The sequence below is a fragment of the Copadichromis virginalis genome, linkage group LG9 (genome assembly GCF_057382275.1).
Source record: "Copadichromis virginalis isolate Kocher_CV1m ecotype Utaka linkage group LG9, C_Virginalis_male_GT1.1, whole genome shotgun sequence".
Taxonomy (NCBI): domain Eukaryota; kingdom Metazoa; phylum Chordata; class Actinopteri; order Cichliformes; family Cichlidae; genus Copadichromis; species Copadichromis virginalis.
Window position 1 is genome coordinate 23,355,238 of NC_140626.1, and position 16,878 is coordinate 23,372,115.

General features: G+C 39.2%; 3 protein-coding genes across 4 annotated transcripts in view; 2 read left to right on the top strand and 1 right to left on the bottom strand.

The window, feature by feature from the left end:
• nphp3 (nephronophthisis 3) lies at positions 1 to 10,802 on the top strand. The gene is made up of 28 exons (XM_085468266.1): positions 1 to 47; positions 512 to 896; positions 1,007 to 1,132; positions 1,712 to 1,862; positions 1,987 to 2,139; positions 2,322 to 2,455; positions 2,904 to 3,064; positions 3,182 to 3,338; positions 3,516 to 3,590; positions 3,712 to 3,882; positions 3,982 to 4,085; positions 4,502 to 4,616; positions 4,725 to 4,868; positions 4,974 to 5,071; positions 5,157 to 5,259; positions 5,374 to 5,456; positions 5,698 to 5,833; positions 6,020 to 6,184; positions 6,296 to 6,390; positions 6,468 to 6,590; positions 6,697 to 6,886; positions 7,077 to 7,318; positions 7,521 to 7,596; positions 7,684 to 7,811; positions 7,988 to 8,228; positions 8,314 to 8,439; positions 9,359 to 9,474; positions 9,572 to 10,802. The coding sequence occupies exons 2-28, from the start codon at positions 573 to 575 to the stop codon at positions 9,738 to 9,740; spliced, it is 3,906 nt and encodes a 1,301-aa protein (XP_085324392.1). The 5' UTR covers positions 1 to 47; positions 512 to 572; the 3' UTR covers positions 9,741 to 10,802.
• On the bottom strand, positions 10,700 to 14,861 carry uba5 (ubiquitin-like modifier activating enzyme 5). Of its 2 annotated transcripts, XM_085468274.1 has the most exons (13): positions 14,797 to 14,861; positions 14,318 to 14,504; positions 14,136 to 14,181; positions 13,165 to 13,254; positions 12,943 to 13,052; positions 12,769 to 12,855; positions 12,603 to 12,687; positions 12,399 to 12,503; positions 12,162 to 12,289; positions 11,935 to 12,070; positions 11,740 to 11,815; positions 11,531 to 11,637; positions 10,700 to 11,191 (listed from the first exon to the last, which is right to left on the bottom strand). In XM_085468274.1, exons 2-13 carry the CDS (start codon positions 14,479 to 14,481, stop codon positions 11,114 to 11,116), a joined length of 1,212 nt encoding a protein of 403 aa, XP_085324400.1. In that variant the 5' UTR covers positions 14,482 to 14,504; positions 14,797 to 14,861; the 3' UTR covers positions 10,700 to 11,113. The 2 variants fall into 2 exon arrangements, with proteins under 2 accessions (XP_085324400.1, XP_085324399.1); XM_085468273.1 differs by lacking the exon at positions 14,797 to 14,861 and having other exon boundaries at positions 14,318 to 14,619.
• acad11 (acyl-CoA dehydrogenase family, member 11) overlaps positions 14,825 to 16,878 on the top strand; it is a 20,451-nt gene continuing 18,397 nt past the window's right edge. Inside the window, exons 1-2 of the mRNA XM_085468271.1 lie at positions 14,825 to 15,025; positions 15,129 to 15,228. Coding sequence (XP_085324397.1) covers positions 14,904 to 15,025; positions 15,129 to 15,228 — 222 coding nt within the window. The 5' untranslated portion in view covers positions 14,825 to 14,903. The remainder of the gene's footprint in view (positions 15,026 to 15,128; positions 15,229 to 16,878) is intronic.

The following is a 16,878-nucleotide window of genomic DNA, read 5'->3' on the forward strand; positions in this document are numbered from 1 at the left end:
TCCTTGTTACCAAGGCAGCCAGGAAGAAGCTGTGAGGGGAGCGGACCGTGAGTGTAGCTATTTGTTTAACCTTCATTTGCCAAACTTGGGCGTGTAGGCAGGTTTCTTCTCAGCTAAAACACTTTACTGTGCCGTTGCTTTAGTTTTTACATTAATAAATGACGCAGTTAGGGTGTTGAACCGCTCCAAAACTTAATGTTAACGAAGCTAACTAAGTTCATCTGGATTTGTTGCTATTAGTCGGGTATGCTTAAACCCATTTCGATAGTAACTGCAAACGCGTTGCTTTGTCATTTTTTCAGTTCTTAATAATAAATACATGAATAAATAAATACAAATAATTCTAATGCTACCTGTTGCTTTTGTGGAAAGAGCTTAGCCTTTTGCTTGTTGTTGTTTTACGAGACGGCCTGGAAAAAAACAACTTAAAGATCAGAAATGCCAGTGACAAACCATCAAAAAAAGATTTCCTTAATTGACACTCCATCCCGCCCCGTCTTTTATTACACAGGAGCAGCTATGAGCATCGAAAAAAGTTGAGCAGTTCTTTTTCTCCAACTTATTTGGCCACCATGGGCACCGCATCCTCTATGGTGAGCCCAGGGGAGGTTATCGAGGACGGGTATGGGGGTGAAGGCGGGGAAGCCTGTGAGATACCCGTCGAGGTGAAGCCCAAAGCCCGATTACTGCGCAGCTCTTTCCGCCGAGGACCTCGTGTGATTGGGGCCAGTTTCAAATCCACAGCATCTGTGGATCTAGAGTATGCTGCAGAGTATGAAAGACTCCGTAAAGAGTACGAAATCTTCCGTGTCAGCAAGAACAACGAGATCTCATCCATGCAAAAGAAGGAAGCAAAGCTGGATGAGGAGAACAAGAGGCTGAGAGCAGAGCTGCAGGTGATAATGAACAAAATGCACAAGGCTTATTCTAACTTCACTGAAAAAGTTGTGGGCTTTGGATGATTTAATGTGACGGTGGGATGCTGCTATTTTCAATGTCACCACAGGCTCTGCAGAAGACCTACCAGAAGATCCTCAGAGAGAAAGAGAGTGCTCTTGAGGCAAAATATCAAGCTATGGAGAGGGCTGCCACATTTGAACATGACAGGGACAAAGTAAAACGTCAGTTTAAGGTACATCATAGACGTAGGCAGATTAATACCAAAGTTGGTATTGTTATCAGATTGATACTAGTGATCAAACATCCTCAAACAGTGCCCACTATGGAAAATGTCTAAATCTTAGTGGTCATTAAAATGTGTTTGTATAGAATTTGTAAATTTATTGACACATTTATTGACACATTGCTCTCCGCTACACAATCTGGCTTTATAGGTTAAAAGTATCAGAAATACTGACCCTGCGTTTGTTTGGTATCGGATCTGTACTAAAATTTGCAGTATCCCACAGCACTAGTACACTGCATCACGCCTCATTTCACAAGAGGGTGAAAGTTCCCCCTAATACCTCACATGTCTTTCTTTTACAATCATCAACAATAAACAAGCATAAAATGATCAAATTTGAAGTCAAAGTCAAAGTATGATAAAAGTACAATAACATCCATTCATCTTAGTTGACCCAAAATTTTGGCTCTGGTTGTCCAAGCCCTGACACAGCTCTGTGCCTCACAGTTTGAGAACGATTGTGGCATTGCATTCTTTCTAGTATTCACATTTGCAGCTTTAACCTTTTGGCAAAATCACCACCAGATTTTCCGGGAGACAAAAGAAAAGGAGATACAGGATCTCCTGCGGGCTAAAAGGGACTTGGAAGCCAAACTTCAACAGTTACAGGCTCAGGGAATCCAGGTTTATGACCCAAATGACTCGGATTCCGATGACAACCAAACCACTGTCACTGGTAAGACAAAAATTCACACTATTGGGGACTTTTTGTTATTAAGCCATCAATCGGTTCTGCATAAGTTTTCCTGTCCAGCAAATATGATGATAAAACACCACAGTGATTTATTAAATGTCTTCAGCTACAGGAACACAGTGCGAGTACTGGACTGGCGGTGTGCTGGGAAGTGAGCCCTCTATGGGCAGCATGATGCAATTGCAACAAACATTCAGAGGACCAGAGTTTGCACACAGTTTAATAGATGTGGAAGGGCCCTTTGCTAATGTGAGCAGAGGTAAGGAAACTTTGAGAGGGAAGAGAGTGTTTCTGAGAAACTGACCTCTAGATGACCTAGTTATTGTGATTTTTTTTATTAACATCATTCTGTTTGCAAGCAGGTATTTTTGAAGCACATATTCACTAATCTCTTCATGGGCATGACTTGTATATTTTACCATATGTGTCTGTCTTTGTCAGATGATTGGGATGCTGCTGTGGCGAGTCTGTTGCAGGTGTCACCTCACGTTCCCCAGGCCTTGTGGAGCAACACAGTCCGCTGCTACTTGATCTTCACCCAGGAGACCAAAGCTGAGCTGGATATATTTATAAAGGTCGGTAAGATGAGCACTGTAAAAACTGTAAATATTCTGTTTTCATGTGATGTTGTTGTACCACTATAACGCTGCCCACTTTTACGTGGCTGTTTCTTGGACATGGCTTAAAGTAACAGGACTGTAGCGTTATATTATGAAAGGCTGAACTAAGCTAAGATAAAAATGAATGACTCGATAAATATGCCAGTAAAATCATTATTTGGATTTTTTTTTCTTTTTAATTTTGGACATTTTGTATTTCATTGAGTCAGATCCACTCATAGAATTTTAATTGAATCAAATTAAAAGAAAAAACAAAACTTGATTTTATCTTTGAGAAAATCTGTGTGTGGGATTGTGGGTTTAAAATGGCAGTTTTTGTGAAAAATACCTTTAACCTTATTATAACCTTCTACCTTATTATTAATCAGGTCTGGGAAAACTGTGCTTAATGTTTTAATTGCAGAAACACACCTCTGTATTGCGGCGAATATGTGAGAGTCTAGGCCATTTCTACCTTAATGTCTTCTTCCCAGAGGAGAATGCGGCTTCATACGCTGTAGAGCGCAAGCAGGAGATTGAAAGGAGTTCTCTGTGTGTTCTTCTTCTCAAATCTACTGTCCCTAGGTATGGTGAGTTTAGGAAATTGATAACCTTATAATAAAGATTGCACACAAATAATTTTTTTCTCGAAAGATTAACGAAGGTTTGTGTTTAATATTCATGCATAATACATTGCCGTAGCTCTGTGGTGGAGGATTGTGAAGAGGCTTTTGTTAAGAATCCAGATGGCCGTCCATTGGTGCTGTATCTTAGGACCGAAGAAGATCACAATTTAAATGGACCCATCAGGCAACTGCTCGAACGGGTCAATGCTGCAGACAAGGCTGCTAAAATCAAGGTACTTATATGGTTAATAAGTTTAGAAATTTTTTTTTTTAGTTTCAACCCATTTCATGCAATGCATCAGTATAAATAAAATAATAACTGTGGAGAAAAAGCTGATATTTTTCTGTTTATTGTCTTTAAATGCAATCTAATACTGTGTCTGTCCCAAACCTGTTTTGAACATTACTAGGTAGTGGATCATAGTGGCTCTGCAGAGGAGGGGGCCAGTCTGATTTATGCTCAGCTAGAGAAAATCATCAAGCAGGTACAGACTGTCTTTTAACATCCTTATTTTTATCAATTCACAAAGCTTAAAGTCTGTGGTATAAGAATTAAAACTGAAACCTTTTTTTGTCTGATTTTTTTTTCTTTCCTGCTTCATCCAGGAGTTGCTGTGTCTTGAAGTAGCAGACGTTGAGTCTAAGGACTCTGGGATGGACGAGGGGTGCGAAGAAGACTCGGGAGATGTGCTGTGGGACCTACATGATGAGCAGGAGCAGATCGAGGCCTATCAACAGGCTTGTAGTGGCACCACCTCACAATTAAGCTTCCAGAAGGTACTTCAGTTCTTACTGATCCCTTCAATCTTTTGATTTTGTCTTCAAATCCTACTTTTCATTGATATTACTAATGCTGTGATGCATCAATGACCTCAGTATATAGATCGTTTGAATGACATGATAGCTGCTCCCCCTCCAACACCACCTCTCCTGGTATCTGGGGGTCCAGGCTCAGGAAAATCTCTTTTACTCTCCAAATGGTAAGAACTAATTTCTTCAGTTAATTATAACGTATCCGTCATGAATTCCTCTTAAATAAAACTGTTGTAAGTCTTTAATAGGTTTCCAAACTTTTAAGCAGTACATTTAGAAATGTTACAAAGTAATTATAACCGTTCAACCTTCTCTGTTTTCTTTGTATTGTTGTAGGGTCTTTACCTTACAATATAAAGCGCCTTGAAGAAACTGTTGTTGTGATTTGGCGAAATATAAATAAAACTGAATTGAATTGAACTCTCCAATCACTTCAGGCCAACACTCTTGCACCCTTGGGAAAAAGAATCTTGTTTTATATTATATATTAAATGGACAAGTATGTTCTTTTTAATGATCTGGAATATTCTGGACCTTTTGCATGCTTTGCCTGCTTTGCTAATTAGTCTTGAATTCTCTTCAGGATCGAGCTCCAGCAGAAACAATCCCCCAACACCTTGTTTCTGTATCATTTTGTTGGTCGGCCACTTTCAACAAGCTCAGAGCCAGTTCTCATTATCAAACGCCTCACAGTTAAAGTAAGGGATATCTCTGATTGCTTCTTGTTAATGCTTTCTTACACTGATGACTCTGCATTATTAAACTACTGAAAGAAACAGTTTTTATTTCTGTCTGTTTTCAAACAGCTGCTGCAGCACTTCTGGTCCATTTCCGGCTTATCCATGGAGCCCAGTAAGATCTTAGAAGAGTTTCCCCGCTGGCTTGAAAGACTGTCAGCGCGCCATCAAGGAAACATTATCATCATCATTGACTCCATTGACCAAATACAGGTTAACAGCCTCTACAACTATATAAAATTCAAAATTCAACTCAGCTGGGTTTACTCTCTGCTGTATATTTTTGTCTGTACTACTGTTTGTCCCCTTTTGCTCTAGCAAGCAGAAAAACACATGAAGTGGCTAATTGACCCTCTGCCTGTCAATGTCAGAGTGGTGGTGTCTGTCAATGTAGAGACTTGTCCTCAGGCTTGGAGGTAATACACAATCGGTGAATTCCCAGTATCCCAGTATTGGTCAAAATGGCTATTCATATGCTTTTCTGCGACTTTGTGTGTTTAGGTTGTGGCCCACACTCCACTTAGACCCACTGAGTCCCAGAGAGGTCAGGAGTATAGTCAATGCAGAGTGCCAGAGCATGGATCTCAAACTTACTAGGGATCAGGTCAGTTGTGACCCCTTCACAAGGTCCTTCAAAGACATTTAAAAATCCTTAGCAGCAGTATGTTTGTTTGTTTTTTAAAGATTGTGATACCGGAATGTGTGTATTTTGTTTCAGGAGAAGAAGCTGGAAAGGCACTGTCGCTGTGCATCGACATGCAATGCATTATATGTCACACTGCTGGCAAGGATGATCACCAGGTTCGCCACCTCTGCTTTCACAATTATAAATACATTATTAAAAAAAAAAAATAAAGAAGTAAATGAATGAAAAAAATAAAAACCTTCAAATCCAGCATGTATCCTCTGCAGAGTTGGACAGCCTGTTTGACCCTTTTAAATTATTTTAATTTTAATTGTTCGCTTCACAAAATAGTAACCTTTTTTTTTTCTTTTTGAATAACTTCGATTTTGTTTGTTTTGTTTTGCTGCTTCCTAACAGTAGATCCTGTGGGTTGCTGGAGAAGAGCCTGGAGCAGTGTCTGCAGTGTCAGGACACCATGTCACTTTACCGCCTGGCACTCAAAATGACATTGAACTCTCTCTGCACAGACAGAGAGCGCCACATTATGAGAGAGGTGACTTAAACACAGATTTTCCCGTCCTTATTGCTTTTAGTTTGAAATATGTGTGTAATTTAATTTGGCATCAGAGAAACACATACCCTTTCTGGTTTTGATGTGAATGTGAAAATTTTTCTTTATTTGATGTTTTTTTCCAATGTGTAGCAGAGGAATAGGTGATTGTTCTTTGTCTGCCTTTAGATACTGGGCCTTGTATGTGCCAGCCATAATGGAGTGAGTGAATCAGAGGTACTAGATCTTTTCCCAGAGGTAGAGTTGCCTGTCCTGTCCTCTCTGCTGTACCTCTTGAACAGACTCTGCATTGTAACACTCCGTTGTGGACTCATCAGGTTTCAACATCTACAGGTAATTAGGCTTCTTAGTCGGTAAAATGATACAACAGCATCAATAAAAACAAAATGCATAATAGAATTAGGCTGCAATTTAGCATTTTTCATCTTTCTGTTTTTCTGACAGGCTTGGGAAGCTGTGAGGCTAGAGTTTCTGACTGGAGGAAGTAGCTCCACCACTTATAGAGAGAAACTAATTCATTACTTCAACCAGCAACTCAGGTCCTGCAGAGATCCACACAAATCACACGGCTCTGTCAGAACAACTCATATCAATCTATATGTGTGTGTGTTTTTAGCCAGGATCGAGTGACGTGGCGTGTCGCAGATGAACTTCCCTGGCTGCTCCAGCAGGAGGAGGACAAACCTAAACTGCAGCTCAGCCTCTTGAACTTGTTTGTCTCTCAAAATCTCTACAAGAGGTACATGTTAGTGTTGCCTGAAAGCATGCATACATACGAGGCGTTGTCACAAAGCCTGATGCATTTCTTCAGCTACTTTGCCAAAGATGTGTGTTTTGTTTTTTAGGGGTCATTTCTCTGAGCTCTTGGCCTACTGGCAGTATGTCGGCAAAGACAAAAGCTCCATGGCCACCGAGTATTTTGACTCTCTGAAGCGCTACGAGAAGAGCTGCGAGAGTGAAGACAGCATGACCAGGCTCGCAAATCTGTATGAGACTTTGGGACGTTTCCTCAAAGATCTGGGCCTCCCTAGTCAGGTAGGGTGAATGGTTGTAATATTAAAAACACTATGTTTATTCCTCACCACACATCTTTTCCTGCCTAGTCTTAAAAGGCTTAAATTTTGCCTACATTGTCTGAAGAAGTCTAGTCTTTTTTTTTCCTGCTAAGAATGAGCTCATGGTAATTGTGTATATGTCTGATTCTGTTTATTTTTTATTTGTTTAGGCTGTAGCACCTTTACAAAGGTCTCTTGAGATTAGAGAGACAGCCTTGGATCCAGACCATCCCAGTGTAGCTCGCTCTCTGCACCAGCTGGCTGGAGTTTATGTCCAATGGAAGAAGTATGGAAATGCTGAGCAGCTGTACAAGCAAGCCCTTGAGATAAGCGAGAATGCCTACGGCGCCGAGCATGCCAGTGTGGCTCGAGAACTGGAGTCACTCGCCATGCTCTATCAGAAGCAAAACAAGTAAACAGGACTATCTTGGGGCTAATGTTATGAAATTGCCGTTAATAGTTGCAGGTGTTTCAGTCAGGCTATATCTTCATTAAAGACAAACACCAGCTGTTGTGATTATTAAAAAAATTCAGAGGACTAAATCACACTCTGACAAGTCAGGATTCAATTAAAGAAACACATTTAAGAGCTAACATCTGGTGCTTTTGTTCAGGTATGAACAAGCAGAGAAACTCAGGAAGAGGTCTGTGAAGATCCGTCAGAAAACTGCTCGACAGAAAGGTCATATGGTGAGTGTCGTTCTCAGATTCCTACACACTTAGTCATACTCCTTTAATAAGAGATATTGGATGTCTTTTATCTACTTCTCCTTTCAGTATGGCTTCAGTTTGTTGAGGCGCAGAGCCCTGCAGCTGGAAGAGCTGACCCTAGGAAAAGACTCTGCAGACTGTGCCAAAACTTTAAATGAACTGGGTGTTCTTTATTACCTCCAGAACAACCTAGAGTAAGGAAACAGCACCTAGCATGTCCACAGTTTTTGCTTTATAATATTATAGATTCTCAATGCCCTCGGTGTATAGTTCCAGTCTAGTACCTGTACTTCAAATGATCAGTAATATGTGTGTGTGTTTTTTTAAATTCCATCAGCTCAACTAAAATCCTTCTCTTTGCCCTCACCAGTGCAGCCAAGGTGTTTTTAACCCGCTCTTTGGAGATGCGCCAGCGGGTCCTCGGTCCTGATCACCCGGACTGTGCTCAGTCACTGAACAACCTGGCTGCACTGCACACTGAAAGGAGAGAATATGAAGCAGCTGAGGACATGTATGAAAGGGCTCTAGACATCCGCAAGAAAGCCTTGTCTCCTGACCACCCTTCTCTGGCATACACACTCAAACACCTCGCCATGCTCTATAAACGCAGAGTAAGACAAATGGCACTCACATGATACTTTCTGTTGATGTTATCTTGAATTAGGCAAATGATTTCACTTCATGTGTTTTGTTCAGGGGAAACTAGAGAAGGCTGTTCCACTTTATGAGCTCTCGCTGGAAATCAGGGAAAAAAGTTTTGGCCCCAAGCACCCCAGTGTAGCCACCGCACTGGTCAACCTGGCAGTAATCTACTGCCAACTGGTGAGACTTACCCTGCTTCTGTTGTCTCAACTGCGCACTGCAGAATTGCATACCTCAATAAAAAAAAGGGATCATCTTACTTAAGAAAAAATAGCTATATCCGACTTCAAAACATTACATTAAGGAAAATGTAAATCAAAATAGATTATTATGAACATTTATTCACAAAATTAAAGTACTTCTTATACATTATACATCAAGGCGATTGGCAACAGTCAGTCAGTTCTTTCTACACAGCACATTGAAACAGTGATCGATGCTTTTATTTCATCCCGTCTGAACTACTGCATGTCACTTTATGTGGGAGTCAGTCAGTCATTGCTCTCACATCTGCAGCTGGACGACTGATAACAGGAAATCGTAAAAGAGAGCATATAACCCCTGTCCTGGCCTTTTTCTTTTTTATGTTTTTTATTTATATCATATGTATTTATATTATCTAGTAACACTGTAAAGCGCTTTGCATCAGCTGTGGTTGCTTTATAAATAAAGATGATGACTTATATGGGATTTTTACAGTTACTAATGCATGTGAGTACTACTCTTGAGTACCGCATCTTAGACACAGCTGGTTAAATTTTTTGAACTTTATGTTTATTATCTATGTTGTGATCCTATCAAATGATATATTTACATTTTTACTCTCACATTAATAAATGTAAAGTACAATTTTCTTCCCCCCTTCGACATATTATGATGCACATAGAATGAGTATGTAAAACAGTAATCGTAAATAAAGGCAGGCAAGGGCAGTTACCTCTGCTAGCAAGTAAATTACTTATAATAAGCATATTTAACTTGTATTGAACCAGTGAATTTAAATGATTTGTATAAATTTTTATTTGTCATCTCACTGACTGTTAACATTTTAGATTATGCAGAGCAAAACTAACTGTGATTTCTTTTGTGTCTTTGGCAGAAGAAGCACAGCGATGCCTTGCCCCTTTATGAACGAGCACTGAAAATCTACGAGGACAGTTTGGGTCGCTCTCATCCACGGGTTGGGGAGACCCTCAAAAACCTGGCTGTGCTAAGGTACATTAGTGAGTGAGATTTAGCAAAAGTTTAATTATGAATAATATGTTATTGGTTACGTTATAAATTTTATTTCTTAATTTACATTTCAATCTAGCTATGAAGAGGGTGACTTCGAGAAGGCAGCAGAGCTTTACAAGCGTGCAATGGAGATCAAAGAGGCAGAGCCATCATTAGTGTGTGGTAACGCCCCATCTCGCCATTCCTCCAGCGGAGACGCATTTAGTGTGAGAGGACCTGCTCCCCTCCCACATGCTCAGAGGTGACCCTGCTTAGGGTTGCAGCTGATTAGTAATGGCTGTTTGGACAGCTCTAACTATTATACAGTGTTACTGAAATCCTTTGATTTCACCAAAACTAATTTAAAATTTAGTCATCACATGTGGGTGAAGGTACATACTGTACCTGCCAAAAGGAATGTGAACTTTACAGTATTCATGTTTAAAACCTGCATATCTGCCAGTGGTGTTTTGCATGCAGTCATGTGTAATACACTTCAGAAATCAGTTCTTTAACAGGCTTTAAACTCAGGTCTACACTACACTAAACTCAAATTTCAGCTTAGCCTAGATTTATTTGTGGGTATGAAGTCACTCCAGCCATAAAAACATGCTTAATTATGACCAACTTTGTATGGTACAACAGGTTATATTATTATATTCACATTTGAAATGTTAGTTTTTCAATCTAGGCATTCAAATTGTTCCGTGTGAATCATGCTAAACACCCAGTACAAAAGGGCGTTAGTGAGAACGTGCAGAAGAAGAAACATTAGAATGTGAACTCTCCTGATGATGATTAACACGACTGTCAGATCCCAGCACTTTGTTTTTAAATATACATTGTTTACATTATGAATTTTATATATATATTTTAACGTTTGTTACATACAATGCATATCCAACAGTGTTTTGAGGAAGGAAAACTTGGACCATTAAGTAAAACACATGTCTGAAGAATCATTATCTGTAGCTGATTTAAGGCTGTGTTTATGCAAAATTAAGTGCACATGCATTTATTCAAAATAATTATAGGGTCTTACCAAAGACATCACTGTGACATATAAGGCTTCAGGTACAATACATTAAGGCCAAAAGGGACACATTGTACCAAAACCTATTGCAAGATACAAAATGTTTTACTGCTTGCATCTATTCATGTATTAATACCATGTTAATAACATCTGTAAAAGCTGTATAGGAAAATAAAAATAAAGTCCAACATGTCCATCTAATAAATACTTTATTGAGACAACTTGAACATTGTTCTGTGATGTTACAGGAAACATTTCTTCTTTTTTTGTGGATGTTGAAAAGTTGGGACGCACATTCGGTAAGCAAAACACTAACTGATATCTTCAGGTTTATTGATATGTAATTAGAAAATGTTCCCATTTCAAGTGCTAAACATTTTACCATGTCAGCAAATTACATATCTGATGTTTTTGTGTGTGGTTTTTTTCCCGGCGTGTGAAATACCACAAGCAGCATTGCATTCCACGTCTTCAGCGGTTAGATGAACTCATTCTTTAACTGGTTGTATCGTACAGCAATTAGCATTTTCACAATGATGTTGGAATGAACAGGCAAGAAAAGGTTAGTCTCATATTAACAGCAGAAATGCACCTTCAGATTGTTTCCTACAGTTTTTTCATCTGAGCCATTAATTCTTCAAGGCTCTGTTCAGTCTCCTCCACTGTCTCGCCATCTGCTTTTTCCTAGTTCAAAGACAAGAAAACAATGAGTTGAATTGGGTTCATAGACAAGACCAAACACTAAAACATTACAACAAAATGCCGCTTTTTTTAGAAATGATCTTCAAGCCCAACAGTACTCTCCACAGTAATTTCATTTAAAAGCAGTATGGAATGAAAGTAAAACTGAAGAGTCACTAAAAGTCACTTAGTGCTGTAAATATTTGACTTCACCATTATTACTTAAGGCAAAAAAGTATTTGATATAAATGTCAGTATATTTTTTTTAAAATTAATGAGTCTACCCATACAGGGCTCCTAGTTTCAAAGTTTCAAAGCTGTGGTATCTTAAAGCGTACTAACCTCAGTTGGAATGGTATAAGCCACTGTGATGCCTTCTGGGAGGTCGGGCACAGTACCTGAAGCAGCCTTTAACTCTTCTTCAGTCACCTCTGATACCAGCTCAATACCTGCGCACCACATTTTTGTATATTAACACACATTAACACAAAAAAACAACAACACAAAAACTATGTTACATTTAGGACACTGTACAAGTTTCTTTTGCTCACCCCATTCATTGTCTTCATGTACAACCTCCTCCTCTTCCTGTACGACCTCCACTTTGGGCCGCTCTGCTTCTGTCCTCTGAACAGAAAACAAGTGAGTAAGGTTAGCTTTTCTAACACTATATAAAAGCAGTAAGAATGGGACTTTAATCAGTCTTGGAATCATGTTACATGAGCAAACAGTGAGCACACACACACCTTGTACTCCTCCTGTTGTCTCCTGCAGTGACGGTCATTACACTGGGGGTTAGCTTTCATTGCCATGGCAGGGAAGAAGTCCTGCATGGCATTGTAGCCAAGATAATAACTAACAGTACCAAACTTCAGAAGATATCTGGAAGACAAAACATTTAATAAATAATATTGAACTTCACTTTACACTTTTAGATTTGAACCTGCCCAGAAAAACATGAAAATAAACCTACTTGAGGACATTTTGCACAAGGAGACCTGCCACAACACCCATGGTTGTTGGTAAGCTGGCAGCACACACACCCTCCCGTTTTAGGGTCTTCTCATCAATGTTGGCTGCCACCACAAGTGGAGGAGCACACTAAGAGAGAGGGTGTTATATGGTTTTAGAATGCAACTACATTTTTCTGTAAGAGCTGGACGTCATCATATTGCAAAGATATGTTGTTGTTATTTAAGTGTGAGCATACAGCGAAGCAGGCCGTCTCCCCAGGAATGATGAGCTGGATGTGTCCTGACACAGCATTTTCACTGACACCAGACTCCATCCAGATCTGACCTAGTTCATTGCAGGCCTGAAACAAACACCAAAATGAATTCAACTTGTAAGAGTTACATGTATTTTTTTTTTTTAAATCTCTTTTTTTGTGACATTGACATGTATACACACTCACTGTATTGATGGCCATTCTGGCCTCAAAGTTGTCCACACAGCTCAGGACCAAATCCACTGGTTTTCCTTCTTCCAGCCCTCCATGACTGAAAACACACAGTTATTTGCTGGTGCAAAAAAGGGACAGAGGAAGAAAACTACAAAAAATATACAATATGAATCCTAACCTGATACAATCCATGAAATGTGTAAAATTTTCCATCGTAGTAATGTTGTAGTTATGGGTTTCAAATGACACGTCTGGATTGATGTTTCTGTTTGGGGAAAAGGGAAGTTAGATATATTTGAAAGAAACTGAATGGCTTTGGTGGAAAAGTGGATGTCTGTTAATAACAGTGTACCTGAGTGTGTGTTCTGCTGCTTCCACTTTGCTGAGGCCTGCTTGGTGAGGCTGGAAGAACAGCCTGTTCATATTGGCCAGCTCTACTTTATCATAGTCAAAAAGGAGCAACTGGGATGCCACAAAATGAGAACAAGCCACGGTAAGAGTAAAATCAGCACAGATGGACATGGATTTAAATTTAAATCAAGTAAAAGTGAAAGATAATGAAAGCTTCTATTACCTTACCAATGCCACATCTAGTGAGCATTTCAGCTGTCACACTGCCAACTCCCCCAACTCCAACCACAGCTACTGTGAATGTCCGAATTCTCTGTCAACAAGTTTATAAACAATAATTACTCACATTTCTCAACACAAAAGCCTCCAACTTTGCTTTGATAGCTACAGTTGTGAACAGAAATTTACATACACTCATCTTGGGGATGAATGTCATTACGTTTGGGCTTTTCAGCTTCACCCCAAATCAACAGCTAGATGGCTGAACCTTGACAAAATTGGGTGTTCCAGCAGGACAATGATCCCAAACACACATCAAAACTGGTTTTGGAATGGATAAAAGAACTAACATTAGGCTGCTGCAACGGCCATTCCCAAAGCTCCGAACTCAACCGTGCTCAAAACGTTTTAGTTATATATACACATGTTTAAAATAAACTCTTTTCTGTCTCTCTATTTAAAATTAGTGGACTATGCCTAACGGCTGTTAAGAGTGGCCAAATATCCAGTGAGAGTTATGGCAAAACCTAGCTGAGGTTCAACTGGCAGAAAGACATTTAACCAAGTATTAGTACTAGTAGTAATTATTTATTTACTTAATTTATGTTTTGAACCTGTGTGGATTAGACAAAATCCAACATGAATTCAATCTTATGAACCCAAGTTTTGTTTTGTAAATGATTAAACATGTATCTTACTCATTCCACCCCAGAAAAAGAACAGATCAAAGAAATCAATAAAAGCCCCAAATCACCACGACATTCATGGCCATAATGAGTGTAGGTAAACATCTGTATGTAATCATGCTATTATGAATATCGGGTTTGGGTTTCTATAAACATATATCGCTAGATAAAGGTAATTTAATGTTGTAACAGCAGTTTTTCTTTATTGTTTAATATGAAATATGAACTCTTGGAAGGGAGAGTAACCAGAAACCGTGCACTATTAAACAAAGAACAACTTTGAACATACCTCGTAATCATCTACGATGCCCATTCTCTTTAAAGCCATGAGGCGACTAAAATAAAAACACAGCTGAGATTAGCTTGTGGTGTATGACTCACAGGAAGGCGTCGGCTCTCAACATAGTGAGCCGTCTACACAAAAATCAATTAAAAGACCATATAATGAATACATTTAAAAAACAAACTTACCTGTACGGGTTGGAATCCACAACTTCAGCGCTCATTTTGTCAATTTTCGGTCTATTTAGTGCCTGACTGTGAGCATCTTCCGCGGCACACTGCTTCTGCTTACACTTTATCAGCTCATTCTCCAACTCTCTCACCCTCAACTTCAGCTCCTCCACCGTCGCCATCAGGAAAACAGTCGAAGGCTAAACTATGTAAAAGAAATAATAATGCTGTACACAAAAACGTAAATTTAAAAACCCTACAGGGATCGACACAGAAAGTACACGTCTTCGCTGCTCAAACCAGCTGTCAGGATGTGTGTTCCCGTTAACAGTGTTCGTGGAGAAAACGACCTAAACACCCTACATTGTTCCCACTTCACCAGTGGATTGTTTAAACCCTTATTTTATTATTTTATTTTAGTATCGAAAATCTTCTAGTCATTAGGTTTTATAATTTTATAAATTTGTGGCAATAAAATAACTTTTAAGGGGCGTTACCTCGTTGTGCCTATCGATAAACGGTCCGACCATCATATCAATAATGCTAAACGTAGCTAGCGCAACGATACATCTGACAATGATTAATCCAGAGTTATAACTGCGAAATGGAGGAACCGACCACTCCTGTACGACAGCAGCATAAATTCAATGTTGGCAGGCTTCAGAGATATCTGACTGCCAAGACACTTTTGTCAAACAATGACACCCTGACTGTAAGACAGTACAGGTAAGGTAGCCAGGTCTGTCTTCATTTTGTAGTGTCAAAGTTAATCTTGTGCAAATGTTTCGCCTGCTGATAACATGCTAGGGACACTCGCTTATCTTTTCAGTGCTGGTCAGTCAAACCCAACTTTCCTAATCCAGACGCCGTCAAACAGTTATGTTCTCAGGAAGCAACCCCCAGGTGAGCTGTTGCCAGGAGCTCACAAGGTAAGGCTCCCCCCACAGTTATTGTAGTTCTGGTTAAAAAATAAATAAAATATTGTTAATGTCCTGAGTTAGTTTCCTCACTTAAATTTTTACTATTTTAAATGGATAGGTTTAGTTTGTTTTTATGTGTTCTCCTATAACTAATGCTTCCTCGTGCTGTCTGTGTTTTAGTTTAGTTTGGGTTAACTGGTGAATCACTCACTCAGCACTTATCCAGTTCAGGGATTGCTGGAGCCTGCCCAGCCATATGTTTTCAATACGTGCTTTAATTAATTCTCATTATTTTTGGCAGCAACCACAACCTCAAGTGGTAAACAGCAAATAAGTCAATAAATAAACTGGGGGATATTTTTACATTAGGATTGCGTGTAGGTTAAGATGACCTGCTGAAGATCATTCCCAGCGAGACAATGGGAAAGAGGTGATTTAAGTGACTTTTAAAGTGGTATGGTTGTTTTTGCCAGACAGGTTGGTCTGAGTATTTTAGAAACTGCTGATCTACTGGGATTTTCCTGCATATCCATACCTAAGGTTTACAGAGAGAATGGTCAGAAAAAGAGAAGATATTCAGTGAGCAGCATTTATTTGCTCTGAAGTGCCTTGTTGATATCAGAGGTCAGAGTAGAATAGACTGACTGCTCTGAGCTGATAGGAAGGCATAAGCAACTCAAATAACCACTTGTTCCAACCAAGATATGCAGAAGAGCATCTCTGAATGCACAACACGTCGAACCTTGAATTAGATGGTTTACAGTAGCAGAAAATCAAACCGGCCCACACAGTCATATTCAATACAATAAAGCACGATTGGGATGTGGTGGAACCAGAAATTCAATCATAGATGTGCAGCTGACAAATCTGCAGCAACTGTGTGATACTTTCAGTATTTATAAAAAAATCTCTGAAAAATGTTTCCAGCACCTTAATGACTCTGTGCCACAAAGAATTAAGGCAGTTGTGAAGGCATAAGGTCGTCTAATCAGTACTAGCAATGTGTACCTAATAAAGTCGTCATCGTTTATAGTTTGGTTTTATGGTTGTATAATAACCTTGTTTTGACCACTGAAATAGTTGACAAATACAGACAAAACACAGTGGTTTTGTGCATCAGGTAACAAGTCACAAGTTTATTTTTCAGCCTTGATTTTTTTTTAGTGAGAATTGTTTTTTTTATATGGTTTGACTGCAGGATTTACGTATTTGACCAGAAATGGGAATATGTGAGTCAGGGAGCGCTCAATGATAAAAAAATAAGCTCAAAAGTTTTACAAAAATGTTCCTGGCCACAAATCTGAGCGGTCATTAGACGACCATGTAGCAGATTTCCTGGAAACAATTATGGAAATGTTGTTTTTTTATTACGTGTTTAGGATATAACCAAGTTGGCTATGTTTAGTTATAAAAATTAAGCTATTTTTTTTAATAACCCGAATGAATATATTTATATCTAATGAAAGCTTCATACGTGTTACTTATGTTTAATACTAAATGGTGCTTTACATTTACCATCTGTGCACAAACACTGTTTTGTGTGACCTTGTAACTAATTGGATTTAATCAAATGAAAGAGCTCACTTTTCCCCAAATGTTTGGGAAAGTAGCACGTGATCATATTAGCTTCACTCAGTGGGTGAAGTTTCTCATAGAAGT